This window comes from Bison bison, unplaced genomic scaffold, assembly GCF_000754665.1.
Source record: "Bison bison bison isolate TAMUID 2011002044 unplaced genomic scaffold, Bison_UMD1.0 scf7180017864307, whole genome shotgun sequence".
Lineage (NCBI taxonomy): Eukaryota > Metazoa > Chordata > Mammalia > Artiodactyla > Bovidae > Bison > Bison bison.
Genome location: NW_011494879.1, coordinates 6,961,971 through 6,975,551, shown reverse-complemented (window position 1 = coordinate 6,975,551; position 13,581 = coordinate 6,961,971). Strand labels below are relative to the sequence as shown.

General features: G+C 42.0%; 1 protein-coding gene across 2 annotated transcripts; it reads left to right on the top strand.

The window, feature by feature from the left end:
* Positions 1–2,874: 2,874 nt before the first annotated feature.
* E2F6 (E2F transcription factor 6) lies at positions 2,875–13,212 on the top strand. Of its 2 annotated transcripts, none has more exons than XM_010852077.1 (6): positions 2,875–3,227; positions 5,686–5,902; positions 7,663–7,818; positions 8,768–8,882; positions 10,548–10,704; positions 11,214–13,212. In XM_010852077.1, the coding sequence occupies exons 1-6, from the start codon at positions 3,221–3,223 to the stop codon at positions 11,261–11,263; spliced, it is 702 nt and encodes a 233-aa protein (XP_010850379.1). In that variant the 5' UTR covers positions 2,875–3,220; the 3' UTR covers positions 11,264–13,212. The 2 variants fall into 2 exon arrangements, with proteins under 2 accessions (XP_010850379.1, XP_010850380.1); XM_010852078.1 differs by having other exon boundaries at positions 2,877–3,227; positions 5,762–5,902.
* Positions 13,213–13,581: the final 369 nt, after the last annotated feature.

Below are 13,581 nucleotides of genomic sequence, written 5' to 3'. Positions count from 1 at the left end.
TCACAGTAGCTTGGAAAGTGGGCTGTAATAGAGGTCTGTCCCTACACTGTGTTACAGATGAGGGAAGAGTCTCCCTGCACCTGAGAAGTCCTGGTGGTCCTGAACCCCATCTTAAGCCACGAACTTGAGTATAAATGAGATGAATGTGTCATTGCTGTTGACACATTGGAAATCTCCTGAATTGTAGGTCTGTAGGATTTACACGATCTTAACTTGGGAGGTCTGCCCTTGAGAGGCCATGATACTATCGTGAGTCCTCCAAAATAAAGAGAGAGGGTTTTTTTGTTTGGTTGCGGGGGGTCGGGGGGGAGGGTACCAAATGAATGGATGTTGTTTCCCACAGATCTAAGTATACCCAATATGTGGTTTATAGCAAAGAATGTGGGGGAAAGAAAGTCATACGTTCTCATGTTACTAATTGAGGTACCACCATCCCCGTGCCAAGCCATGAATAGCAGCCTTCTAGATAAGGAGACCAGAGGGAGGGGTCTGGAGCAGGGAAGGCGCCCGTGGGGCACATGTGGAGAGCAGATAGGGAGGCAGTCCAAGTGGGGGCCTGGGCCCTGCCGCTCTGAACCAAGAACAGAAGTCTCATCTGCAGCACGACCCCTAGGGCTGCTGCTCTGTTAATCCCGTCCATGTTCATTCTCAGGGTTGATTGTGACACTATAGTGATTGAAGTAGTGTAGCAACTTAGGGGTCGGACACTGAGTGACTTCACTTTCACTTTTCACTTTCATGCACTGGAGAAGGAAATGGCAGCCCGCTCCAGTGTTCTTGCCTGGAGAATCCCAGAGGCGGGGGAGCCTGGTGGGCTGCTGTCTGTGGGGTCACACAGAGTCGGACACGACTGAAGTGACTCAGCAGCAGCAACTTAGGGTGTCTGTTGATGGGTGTTTCAGGTCCCTGTGATGAGGATGGATTTTTTTTTCTTTTAAGAATCTTGCATCAATAGTTCAACTCTGTTTCATAGTCTTTTAGTAGAAGGGTTGAATGTAAAAAAAGCAGTGACACTTGGTCACCCTGGTCTGAAGTTTGGCTTCAATAGGACTGCCCTTCAACGTGTCCCTGGTGGCTCAGAGGGTAAATAGTCTGCCTGCAATGTGGGAGACCTGGGTTTGATCCCTAGGTTGGGAAGATCCCTTGGAGAAGGAAATGGCAACCCCCTTCAGTATTCTTGCCTGGAGAATCACCATGGACAGAGGAGCCTGGTGGGCTAGTCCATAGGGTTGCAAAGAGTTGGACATGACTGAGCAACTTCACTTTCTTTCTTTCAGTGTGTCACTGTTGTCAGCACTGTGCTGAGAGCCAGCCAGGCAAAGTCCCTGCCCCAGGATGGGCTCCCCATTCTGGTTTTGCACCCAGCAGGGGTACCTGCAGGTGTTTAAATTCCAGCAACTAAGTTAATTTTACAGTGGAATTCTGCTTCAGGGGAGTTATTCCGTATCAAGTTAGCTTGCTGACAGATGCCATCACCTTGTCATGAATGATAAGGGAACCATTGTGCCAAGGCTTGTATAGTAACACCAGCAAGGAGAGAGCTACTTTGCTGCTCACCTCGCCTTCAGGCTTCCGCATTCCTCAGTCTTTTTGCTATATTGCCACCATACTTGGATCTCTGAACCAAGAGCCCAAGGGTGTCGTGTCTTGCTCAGAAATCTGTGGCATTTCTGCACTGGTTACAACCTAAAGGCCAAACTCCAGGGCATGACTTTCATAATCCTCTGTGTCGAGCGTGGTACTGGCAGACCCTTCCAGCCTCAGTGAGAAGTCGATTTCACACTGGCCAGCCAGGCCGCCTTGCAAAAGGTACCAGGTGGTTTGTATTTCCATACCTTTATTCATGTCACTTCCTGCACCAAGAATTATTTATCCTCTCTCCCCAACCTCCCACAGGTTCCGCAAAATCTGGCTTGTTTTCCAAGGCTTGGCTGGGGGTCCCTCCTGAGAATTGCTGGCTACACCCCAGAGTTCTGGTGACTATTGTCTTAGAGCTGCTCATGAAATCCTCTTCCCCCAATTTTGTTGTGGCCCCATTGAGGGCAGTTTTTTCACTTAAACAGAAACTAAACCCTCCCACAGCCTGTCTGGAGACACAGAACATCATTACACTTTGTTCTAAGCAAAAGGCTAATATGGGTTTCTCTTTATTAGTCTCATGGTTAGGATTTATATATGTTTTGCAAGAAACAATTTTTAAATGTACTGCAAATGTTACAACAAGTTTATGTAAGCTTTCATAGCCTTCAGGTAGCTAGTAAAATGATGAGCATTGGCAGTGGAGCTCCTGTTATATTAATTTCGTGGTTGCCTCAGGGATTTATAAGAAGTGTTTTATTAATCTAATACTGAAGTTTCCAGTTACATTACATGCATTATTTTCCATGATTAGATAACGCTGTTTTTACATTAATTATCGTGGGACTGCATGGCTGCTTGTGAAAATGAAAGTTTGTGAGCTCATTTCTCTGGAGCCACTTAACAGTGAGTTAGCAAAGGGTGAGCGTTTGTTAGTTTGGGTGTAGATCTCTCCCGCACCTTCCAGAGTCAGAGACAGAGTCCTAATCACCTCTGAATTCCCCTTTATCCCCAGTACCTGATACAGTCAATAAATTAATGTCCATGTAGTAATAAATTCCAGTATTCGTACTCCTCTACTGCCACCAACCTTCCTTTCTCTCCCTACCCCATCTCTCTAACTACTGCTTCCGTAGCTATGGGCTTCCCTTGTGGCTCAGCTGGTAAAGAATCTGCCTGCACTGAGGGGGACCTGGGTTCCATCCCTGGGTTGGGAAGAAACCCTGGAGAAGGGAAAGGCTACCCACTCCAGCATTCTGGCCTGGAGAATTCCATGGACTGTATAGTCCATGGGGTCGCACAGAGTCGGACACAGCTGAGCGACTTTGACTTCCACTTTGCATACCTGTGGAGGCCTGTGCAGTTTCAGAGACGCAAGTGTGTAAACCCTGTCAGATGTGATGACAGTTGGCATAAATGTAGTTTAGGAGGAGGACTGGTTTCCTTACACCGTAATTATTTCCCAGGGTGAAAAAAAGGACAAACCTTTGTGTTATCCAGTAAAATGTTCATTTGCTTTTTTTTTTTTTTTTTTGCTATTCGTTTGCTTGTATTTAAATTACTAAGTTAAATTTCTGTATCTTCTCTTTTCCAGCCATCAAAAATAAGGATTAATTTAGAAGATAATGTACAGTATGTGTCCATGAGAAGTAAGTTGATTCCTGAATAGGTTTTAGGTTTTGCTGTTCTATGATTTCAGTGGTTTATGTTAAAGGTACTTGAGTTGATGAGTAACTTAAATAAAATGTGCTATTTGTAGACTGAAATGTTAAGCTTAGAATTTCAGCAAAAACTCCTGAGGTTGTAGGGTGTCGTGCACACAAAACCGCACAAATACCAGTTTATTCTTCACTGCTTTGGAAATGTCTTTTTTTTCTAAATGGTCCGTGGTTAGGGATATTTCCCAGAGATCGATGAGAGCAGTTATTGTCATCAGTGGAACTGAAGGCGGTTTGGCAACAAACGTGAGGACAGTCTTTGCCCTCCTGGTTTCCTGTGGTTCCTTGTGCGCTTCCATCTACTCCTGTCCTAATCTCGGGATAGACGGTGCCTAGACACCCAGTATGAATCTTAACGTCAGCCTTCATTTCTTCTTGGCACCCCCCACAGTCCCACCCATATGTGGCCCCCAGTTTTCCTCTGGAAGCGTTTCCTTTGTCTGCCCCATGCCATGACTTAGACTCATGTCTCGAGCTCATGCAGTGCCTGGCCTGTATTCAGCTCTTTGCATGGATTATCACAGCAACCTTTCAAAGTAAAGCTATGGATTATTATTCCTATTCAATAGACGAGTAAACGGAGGCCCAGAGGGATTAAGTAACTTGTCCAGTCAGGATTCATCCTCCTGCTCAGATTTGAGCATGCAGTCTCATCCCTGGGTCAGGTTCTGCTTCCTGCACAAGCCGCCCTGGCACAGCTGCCCACGCTGGTTGTCTCTGCCAGGCCTTCCCTGCTGCCCATGGGGTCTCTCTACCAAAGAAACACGATGGTGATTTCACTTAGCCAAACAGATGGGTTGATTGAATCTGCAGATAGGATTTAAATTATATAAATTATACACAGGTTAACTCTTGCCGTGGTCAAGAGTCAGATTTAAATGTTTTTAAAAGTCAGAATTTCTCATTTGTAATCTTGGAAGGTTTTATAGAATGGTGACTATCTTCTACTTTTTAAAAAAAAATTTAATTCCTATTAATCCTGTTTAATCTTTAAGTATAAGAGTAGTCTCCACATAGAAGACATTTACATTATAAAATATGTCCTTTTGTTTCTTGGAGTAACCACCAGTGGTCTTTAAGTTGAATATAATATAGAGGTTCTGAAGAAGAGCATTTCTGATTGAAGATAGGATGACTGTCCTTTGAAGCATTCTGTGGTGTGCTGTGAAGTAGGAAAAAAAGTTTAATCACATATTCCACACCAGGAGGACAACTAAATTATTTGTAGAATTTATTTCCTCTGCACACTAAACCATAAGAACTATTATTTTAGTATCAAACTGGGAAAGATGGAAAGAATGATAATATTCAGTTCTGGCAAGGGCAAGAGAGGAGGCCCTTATAAACTTTGTAAAACTGATAGAACACACATCCTGAATAACAGGTTTGGCAGCATTTAAAAATAAGCTTTTACTCAACAAGTCCACATCTTGAAACCTACCTAAAGGAAACAAAGACACATGCAAAATTAGCTTCTAGGAGATTTCTTGAAGTATTGTGCAAAATAGTAAAATTAGAAATAATTTGAATTTCCAGCATTGGGCCGAGTTGAGCAAATATTCTGTGCAGTTAAATGTGCAGCCGTAAAGAATAAAGTTGAAATAAATTTGTTGACACATCAGAATGTTCATAATACTGAATTAAAAAACAATATGTTAAAAAGTGGTATGTTTCTATTCTCGTTTTTTAAGACTATATATATTTACATATATACGTGAGCATGTGAAAGTGTGTGCATAGTGTCAAGGGGTATCTGGAAAACCATAGTAATGAATAAATGAGGGAATTAAAGAGATTTTCCCCTATTCATTTGTTTATCTGTTAATATAGGATACTGAATATTTTAAAAAATAGTCACACCACTTTCCCTCAAGGTATAGCCTAACTATGCTAATTAGAAGACTGATTAAGCCCTTTCCAGATTTCATCAGGTTGGTTTAGACTATGACATGTATAGGAACATTTTAAACATTTTTTTTAAAGCTAAATCTCTAACTTTGCTTCATAAAGAATTTCTTGACTTGAGGACCAAATGAGAAATTTGATTCTAAATCATTTCTAATCCTGTTCCCGAGAGTGGTATGGATACAGATGCAGGCTCACCATTTATGTCTGGTATGATGCCGATCAGACTGACATACTCAGTGGAAACTGGTTGCATATTTCAAATACTCCTTTAAGTCTAAAGCCTTTGTTTACCTGGAATAGGCTAATATTTCATCCACTTTGAGAAGTTGATTTTGTAAAAATTAGCTATGATTTGGTCAGTGGGTAGAATATCTGTAGGTGTCTCTGGTTATTGATCAAGAAGAAATAAATGGTCTTTTTAATGAATTGAGAAAGAAATGCTATTTAAAATTTTACGAATTGTGTTTGTTTTGTTTCCCAGAAGCACTAAAAGTGAAGAGACCTCGTTTTGATGTATCACTGGTTTATTTAACTCGAAAATTTATGGATCTTGTCAGATCTGCTCCTGGGGGCATTCTTGACTTAAACAAGGTTGCAACGAAACTGGGAGTACGAAAACGAAGAGTGTATGACATCACCAACGTCTTAGATGGAATCGACCTGGTTGAAAAGAAGTCTAAGAACCATATTCGGTGGATGTGAGTTGTTTTCAAACTTTTCATGTTTTTTTTTTTTTTTCCTCAATAAGTGACAATACTGTGCTTAAAACAAAGTAGATACTATCAGTGTTTTTTGTTTTTTTTTCCTACTTGGTACCAATTAAAAGCCATATAATACCATCCCAATATTATGGAAAAGCTGAGTGGAGTCATGCTTAGTTTTAGGAATTTCACTTTTCAAGGTAAGTGGGCATCTGATTGTGTAGGAATTAAAAAAAAAAAATAAAAGTTTCTTCAGTTCCAATTGATCACTGATAGCAGGGGGAAGATCAGTTAAGGTGGTAAAACTGGTTCTTGCACCAGAGTGTGAACACAGAGAGGCCTCCTCCCAAGGAGCTGTAGTTCAGTTCTGGGAGAAGGCAGATGCCCGCCTTCTTAACAGCGACCCCCAGTGGTTATGGTGCAGGTCAGGCTTGGAAACACAATTCCCTGAATGTTAAAAAAAAATTCAGGAGGCTGCCTATCTCAGAGTCAGTTGGTAAGGACTTAGCATATGATTAGGAAGGATTTCAGGAAAAGAAGACCTTATGGTATAAATGTAGATATTATGTATAGATAAGTGTGGGGGACACACACACGCGCGCAAAGGAAGGGAGCTGTTATACTTAACAACACACAAGTATTTTGAATCAGTAAGAAACACTTCCAGCATATAAGTACCTAGATACCTTGCAGGCAAAAGAAAAATCTACCACCAAACATCATTAAATGATTCTCAGTAGTTAACTTCGCTATTAGAGGAAAGGGGTTCAAAAAGGAAGTTCTTTTTTTAGTAGTACAGAAATGCAAATTCTAATTTGAACATGTTTGCTGAATAATAACTAACATTCTAGGGGCTAATGTTGGATTGTGTTCTAAATCATTAATTAGAATCAGATTTGAGAACTAGCAAGCAAAAGGTAAAATTGTAACAGCCTCTCCCCTCTTAATTTTCTATAAAGATCAAAGAAAAGAATGAGTATCAGCAGTTGCTTGTCACATCATATTGGGGCAGACCGTAATAAAATAAATCTTTGAAAAAATATTATATTCAGGTAGAACCAGATTAAATATGCACTGTAGGGAAAAATTAAGACTCAGAATTTAGCAGATGAACTGTCATTTGGCCAGTATGTGCTGTTTTTCATGTGTAAAAACTAAAGGGTTTAAAGACTATAACTTGCCAAAAGGCTTCTCCCATGACTCAATAGGTAAAGAATCCACCTGCAGTGCAGAAGACACAGGAGGCGCTGATTCGATCTGTGAGTCGGGAAGATCCCCTAAAAGAGGAAATAGCACTCCACTATCTTTGCCTGGAAAATCCCACAGACAGAGGAGCCTGGCAGGCTTCAGTCCAAAGTGTCGCAAAAGAGTCAGACACAACTGAGCACAAATACCAATGGACAAGAACTTGTCAAAAGTTATACTGTGGAAAGTAGAGCTGGGCTGAAACTGGGTGCTACTAACTCAGTTCCCTGCTCATTGAACTTCAGTAAGCTTTCCGTAGAACTTCTGATTTCCAGAGGGTTATAATGTTGGTTTTGTTTTTAAAGTCTCTGTGTCAGAAAAGAAATGGGGACAAAAACCAACGAGAAGTAATAGTTGTGTAGAACAACAGGAGAACAGGAGTGGAGTTTGTTGCCTGTTGTCTGTTGTTGTGGGAGACACCAGTGTAAACTTAGAGAGACATTCCAGTAACCTAACTTGTATTAATTTGTAATCTCCCAGATGTTGTTGATAGTGATCTTTTTCTTTTAAAGAGGATCTGATCTTAGCAATTTTGGAGCAGTGCCCCAACAGAAGAAGCTGCAGGAGGAGCTATCTGACTTATCAGCAATGGAAGATGCCCTGGATGAGTTAATCAAGGATTGTGCTCAGCAGTTGTTTGAGCTAACAGATGACAAAGAAAATGAAAGATATCCTTTAATCTGTACCTTAAAAAAAAAAAAAATCTCCCAAAGCAATTACTTTAAATAGTAGGCTCAGCTTGGAAATTTAATTAATATATTTAAGATACAAAACCAGACCTTTAGAAGTGAATGAACTGCCATAGAAATGATACTGAAACTGCCTTTCCAGTCCACCAAGCCTGACACAGTTGGATGGCCATGCTCTTGAGGTCAGTGTCTCTGGGACCAGAGGGGGAGATTGTCTTTGACTCTGATCTCCTCCCAAGTCTCCTAGACAGTTTTGCTGTCGTGTTCCCCATGTAGCACCTTTCTGAGGTGTCACCAATCCTGAGCTAGTCCACGTTTCAAATTTACTTAAGTTCTACACCAGCCAAAAACTCCTGTTTGCACAATACAGTTATTAGAAGGAAAGTAAATGCTGTCACTGGACTCAGTCAAAAAGGTCTGTGGAGTTGAAAAAAAAATGCTGGGGAAACCCTTTAAATAAGGTAAGTGGTAAAATTTCAAGCAATAAAATAAAAGATGAGAAAAATTCAGGTAGTGAGATGGAAAAGAGTTTGGGATGTGAGCACTCCCACAAGTACATGATAGTCCTGAAAAACTGGTTCTAAGTTGTTTCTGCTACCAACAGATTGTTTCTCCCTTCCATTTTAGGAGAGTCTCATCAAAACACTTTTTCCCTAGAGGTTCTCATAAGATGTAGCAATGATAGGGAAAAGTACAGGGAGGTTTGAATACCTTCGTGTGGTGTCTTTGTTTTAAACACCCAGACTTTATTACTATTTTTTCTCCAGAAAGTGTCATCACTATCACAGTAGTGTAAAGGAATTTTTTTGAGTTATAATGTAAAACACTTCATAAAATCCTAAGGATCGTTGATGAAATAGTAAGAATTACATATGAAATAATTTTTTAATCTCCATCCTCTGTTTAGAGACCCTTAACTGATTTTTACACTAGCGTATGTGACGTATCAAGACATTCACAGCATCCAAGCCTTCCATGAACAGATTGTGATTGCAGTTAAAGCGCCGGCAGAAACCAGACTGGACGTTCCAGCTCCCAGAGAGGTAGGTAGCCCTGCTTGTGTGTGTGTGTGCATGTTTGTGTGTGTGTGTGCACGTGCTTAGTTGCTCAAGTCATGTCCGACTCTTTGCCACCTAATGGACTTTAGCCTGCCAAGCTCATCTGTACGTGGGGATTCTCCAAGCAAGAATTCTCCACCCCACCCCCACCCCTGTTCTTGCTGCTGCTAAGTCGCTTCAGTCGTGTCCGACTCTGTGCGACCCCATAGACGGCAGCCCACCAGGCTCCCCCGTCCCTGGGATTCTCCAGGCAAGAACACTGGAGTGGGTTGCCATTTCCTTCTCCAATGCGTGAAAGTGAAAAGTGAAAGTGAAGTCGTTCAGTCGTGTCCGACTCTTAGCAACCCCATGGACTGTAGCCCACCGGGCTCTTCCGTCTATGGGATTTTCCAGGTAAGAGTACTGGAGTGGGGTGCCATTGCCTTCTCACCCCCATTCTTACGAAGGTTTAAAGGGAAACGGGCTTCCCTGGTGGCTCAGCAGTAAAGAACCCACCTACAATGCAGGAGATGTGGGTTCACTCCGTGTTGGGAAGATCCTCTGGAGAAGAAAATGGCACCCCACTCCAGTGTTCTTGCCTGGAAAGCCCCATGGACGGAGGAGCCTGGTGGACTGCAGTCCATGGGTCACAAAGAACTGGACACACTGTGTGACTGAACAAGAGAGGGAGGCAAGCCAGCTGCTTGGGCTGTGCGTCGTTGCAGCCCCGGGAGCTTAGTGACTAGTGTGTGCATGTGAGCTGCGTCCCTGATGCTCAGCTCAAGGCACTCCACCCATTTTAATGTGCTTAATGTGTTTTGAGTAACACAACAAACTCAGTAGTCTTGATTATTATCCTCTTACAGATGAGAAGTCTAAAGCACAGAAAGAGAAACTTTCTTACCGTCGTACAGTGAGAGAAGCAGAATTCAAACCCAGACAGTCTGGCTTCAGAGTCTGTTCTTAGCCATCGTACGATCATGGCCTCTTAGAGGAATCGCTAAAAATTGGCCTCAGTGTTAAGATCCAGTGTCAAACAGGGCTCTGGGGAATTAACTCACTAGCCAAACTCATAAAAGACTCACAGATAGAGGAGGACACTAAATTAAACACTTAAAATGAAAAGTAAAATTAATATGTATGGAAATACTGTCCACAGCTTGCAGGAAAGTTTGTGTTGAAAGATACTTGTCGAAGATGCGTGATCAGGGTGGAATCAGAACCAAGGAGTGAGACCATTCTTAGGACAGATGGAGTGCTGATGGCCCGATAGACCCGTCGGTGCTGAAGTTGTGTCCTCTTCACTGCAATAGGGGACTTAACCCCCCTCAGTGAAGCAGCTCTCACCCACCGTGCCTTTTATCCCCAGAAGGCCACAGTCCACGTGAGACCCCAGCTGTTAACTGGACAGTGTATGACGGACAGTTAAGGAACACCTTTTGTTTATTCCAGCCACACTCAAGTTGTGACTTCAGGTGATGCTCCTAGTGAGTGCTTCCTGTGCTTCAGGCTAAGCAAGTACACGATATTCTCAAGTATATGACAGCGAAGAAACTACCTGGATGAGAATTTCCAAAAGTGTCCCTTGAAACTTTCACAGTTGTAATAAGTGAAAAAATGTAATTCATGAATCCTCTCATTCCTCTTAATGCTTTCTGTGTCTTTTGCTAGGATTCTATCACAGTACATATCAGGAGCACCAAAGGACCCATTGACGTTTATTTATGTGAAGTGGAGCAGGGTTCCCACTCAAGTAATAAAACTTCAGACAATGTAGGGACCTCTTCATCCAAAAGCAAGCCTTTGGAGCACCCTCAACCTGAGAAAGGTAAACAGGCTGATTTTGTTATTAGGAAAATTTAAGATTCTAATGATTTTTTAAATGTTTATAGTTTTACAAATGAATATTATGAATATGAATATTTATTAATAATATTCATAAGAATATTATGACCTTACAGATATTTTTACTCTTCCTAGCTACAAAAACATGAGTTAAAAATTACAGGGTAATTCTTACTATAGTTGCTTACTGTTTCTAACAACCCTGTTGTTAAATCCCACGTAATTTTGATATCTGTGAAAAGTTAGAATTGTTGTTGGTTTCGGAATGTGGTCTCTGTAGAGAAGGCTGTCTGATCCTCTGACCCAGGCCCTCAGGCTCATGCTTGAGTCCTGGTTTACTCCTTGTGAGACTGGAAACATTAGCCTTATGCCACTCACGTAAGAATATGTTTCTTGACTGAGGTCTTCCTATTTTATCTTGAATGTTCTCTTAGCTGCCTGCCTTTGAGACCTTCATTTAGGAAGATTTCTCCCGTGTTTGTTATCTTTCAGAAGAAAATCCTCCACAGCAAAGTGAGGAAGTGCTTGAAGTGAGCAACTGATGGTGTTTGAGGGTCCATGCATTGAGTGTCTTGGACTCCTATGTGGACGAAAATCCTCAGAGCAATAAATCATCCCTGCCGTTCCTCATTCTTGGTAGCTGCAAGGCCAGGAGTGCCTCCAGGCACTTTGCTCCTTAGATTCCTGGATAATGGCGGTTTCTGCATTTGAAAACAGCTCTTTTTATAATTATTCACTGCTTTTCTGCCAGTGAAGCCGTCATCTTGCCTACAGAAATTACTGAATTACACAGCTGTCACTGAAACAGACAGGCAGGCAGGGTGGACAGCTCCTCGTGGACTCTGCCCTTTGCCGCGCGGATCACGTATCGTCACAAAAGAAGTTGCCTTACACGGGTTCATGTCTGCATGAATGGGTGTGCGCACGCACCTGATGTGATGTCTTTGTACATATTTGTATAATGTCCAGATCACTTGTGAAATACATCTAAGTGAGAGTGTTCACCCTTGTACAGCCAAAATAATGTAAATAGTGAAAGTAACAGACATATTCTCTAATTTCTGTGGTCTATCTATAACTTATTAGAATCCTCTGAATGAGCATTAGAGGAGAGTTTTTTCCCTAACTTCTACATGTAGAAGTACCATAAATGTGTGTGTACAGTTAAAGTTTGTGGATTTAATGCAAGTATTTCAGTATGGTTTCCCAGTGCTAAAATTGGACTTCAGGCTCTCTATAGAGTCATTGTGTCCAAGCAGACTGGTGACATGCCCCAAGCTTTGGGGACAGGTGTAGACATGCCATCAGCTCATGACTGAATTCCGTGCAAGACATGAATTAATTCAGTCATGGTGACAGTTGAAAACTATTTTAACCTTTCTTGCAAGATTTTGTAATATGTTTCTGTACGCAGCCTTGCTTCTCAACCAGCGGGGTTTATTTACAGTGAGTCAGTGGTCCCCTGCCCTCTCTCCAGCTCTAGTCTGACGTTCCCGAGCACCTCGCTCTTTCTACCTCATCGGGTAAGTCATTACCACTCTGTGCCTCAGTTTACTCAGTAGTTTACCATTAGACTGTGAGCTCCTTGAGGGACTTTGTCTTAATCATTGTTAAGCCCAGCGCCTTGCGCCACTCCTGGCAATTGAAAAGCACTCGATAAATGTTTGAACGGGTGAGTGAGTGAGTGAATGGTTTAATTAGACTGATAATACTTGGCTCATACCATACAAGATTCTTACATCATTCAGATTGATATTTTAAACTTTTCTCGCTTTGAAAGAATTGAAGCAACGTGTGATTAGGACCATGTAGAAAAAAAGAGCTTAGGAATAAAAAATCAACATGCTGGAAAATCATGCCGAGTATTTAGGATTCTCACACCTCCGAGCTCCAGTGGCTTTTGCAGTCCTGTCCCTCAGCTGAACACCAGCCTCTTCCCTCCTCACAGTTCCTACTGGTTGCCTCTGCAGGCCTTGCCATGCGGCAGAAAGTTGTGTGTACAGGTCAAGTGCTCTGCGGAGGATTCCAGGCTCTACATTGTAGATTTGGCAGCTGTCAGTTGCGTGTGATGGCTAAACATGAGAGTGGATGAGGCCACCTAATGAGAGGGTACCGGCAGGAGAAGAGGAAAGGCCCGTTAGCATTTATTTTAAGGGGAGGTACCCACCCAGTTTCTTGCCTGGAGATGTCCATGGCGTTGCTGAGTTGGACTCAACTGAGCAACTTAACACTTTCACCAAAGAAAAAGCCTTTCCCAAGAGAGAAAAAAAGAGGAGGAGGGAAAAAATAGCTAAAGAAGGTGATGCCCCCAAAACCCACAAAGGCAGCATGGCCACAGGTGGTAGCATTTTTCTAAGTAGCAGCTCCTTACTTGTGAAATGTGACAGTATTTTACTTTGCAAATCATTCTGAGAGTAAAGTGAGATCATGTAAACGAAAGCCCTCTGTAAATTATAGACGTTACATAAATGAATCTTTTTCCTCACTCCAACTTCTGGTGTTTCGTCTCTTCTTTTTACAGCTGTTAAAGTAAACATCGTTAAACCTGGCCTCCGGGCTCTTCCTCCCCACTCTGTCCTGAACAGCACTGCCCATCTCTGTGTGCGGGCATACCTCATTTTACTATGCTTTGCGATACTGTGATTTTTAAAAACTGAAGGTTTGGCCTCCCTGTGTCCAGCAAGTCCATGAGCACTTTTCCTAAAATCATTTGCTCATTTCATGTCTGTGTCACATTGTGGTAATTCTTGCAGTATGTCAATTTTTTTTCATATTGTTACATTTGTTATAAAAAATAAGTTTGATAGATGAGTTACTTCTTATTGATGAAACAACATGATTTCTTGAGTTGGGATCTAAT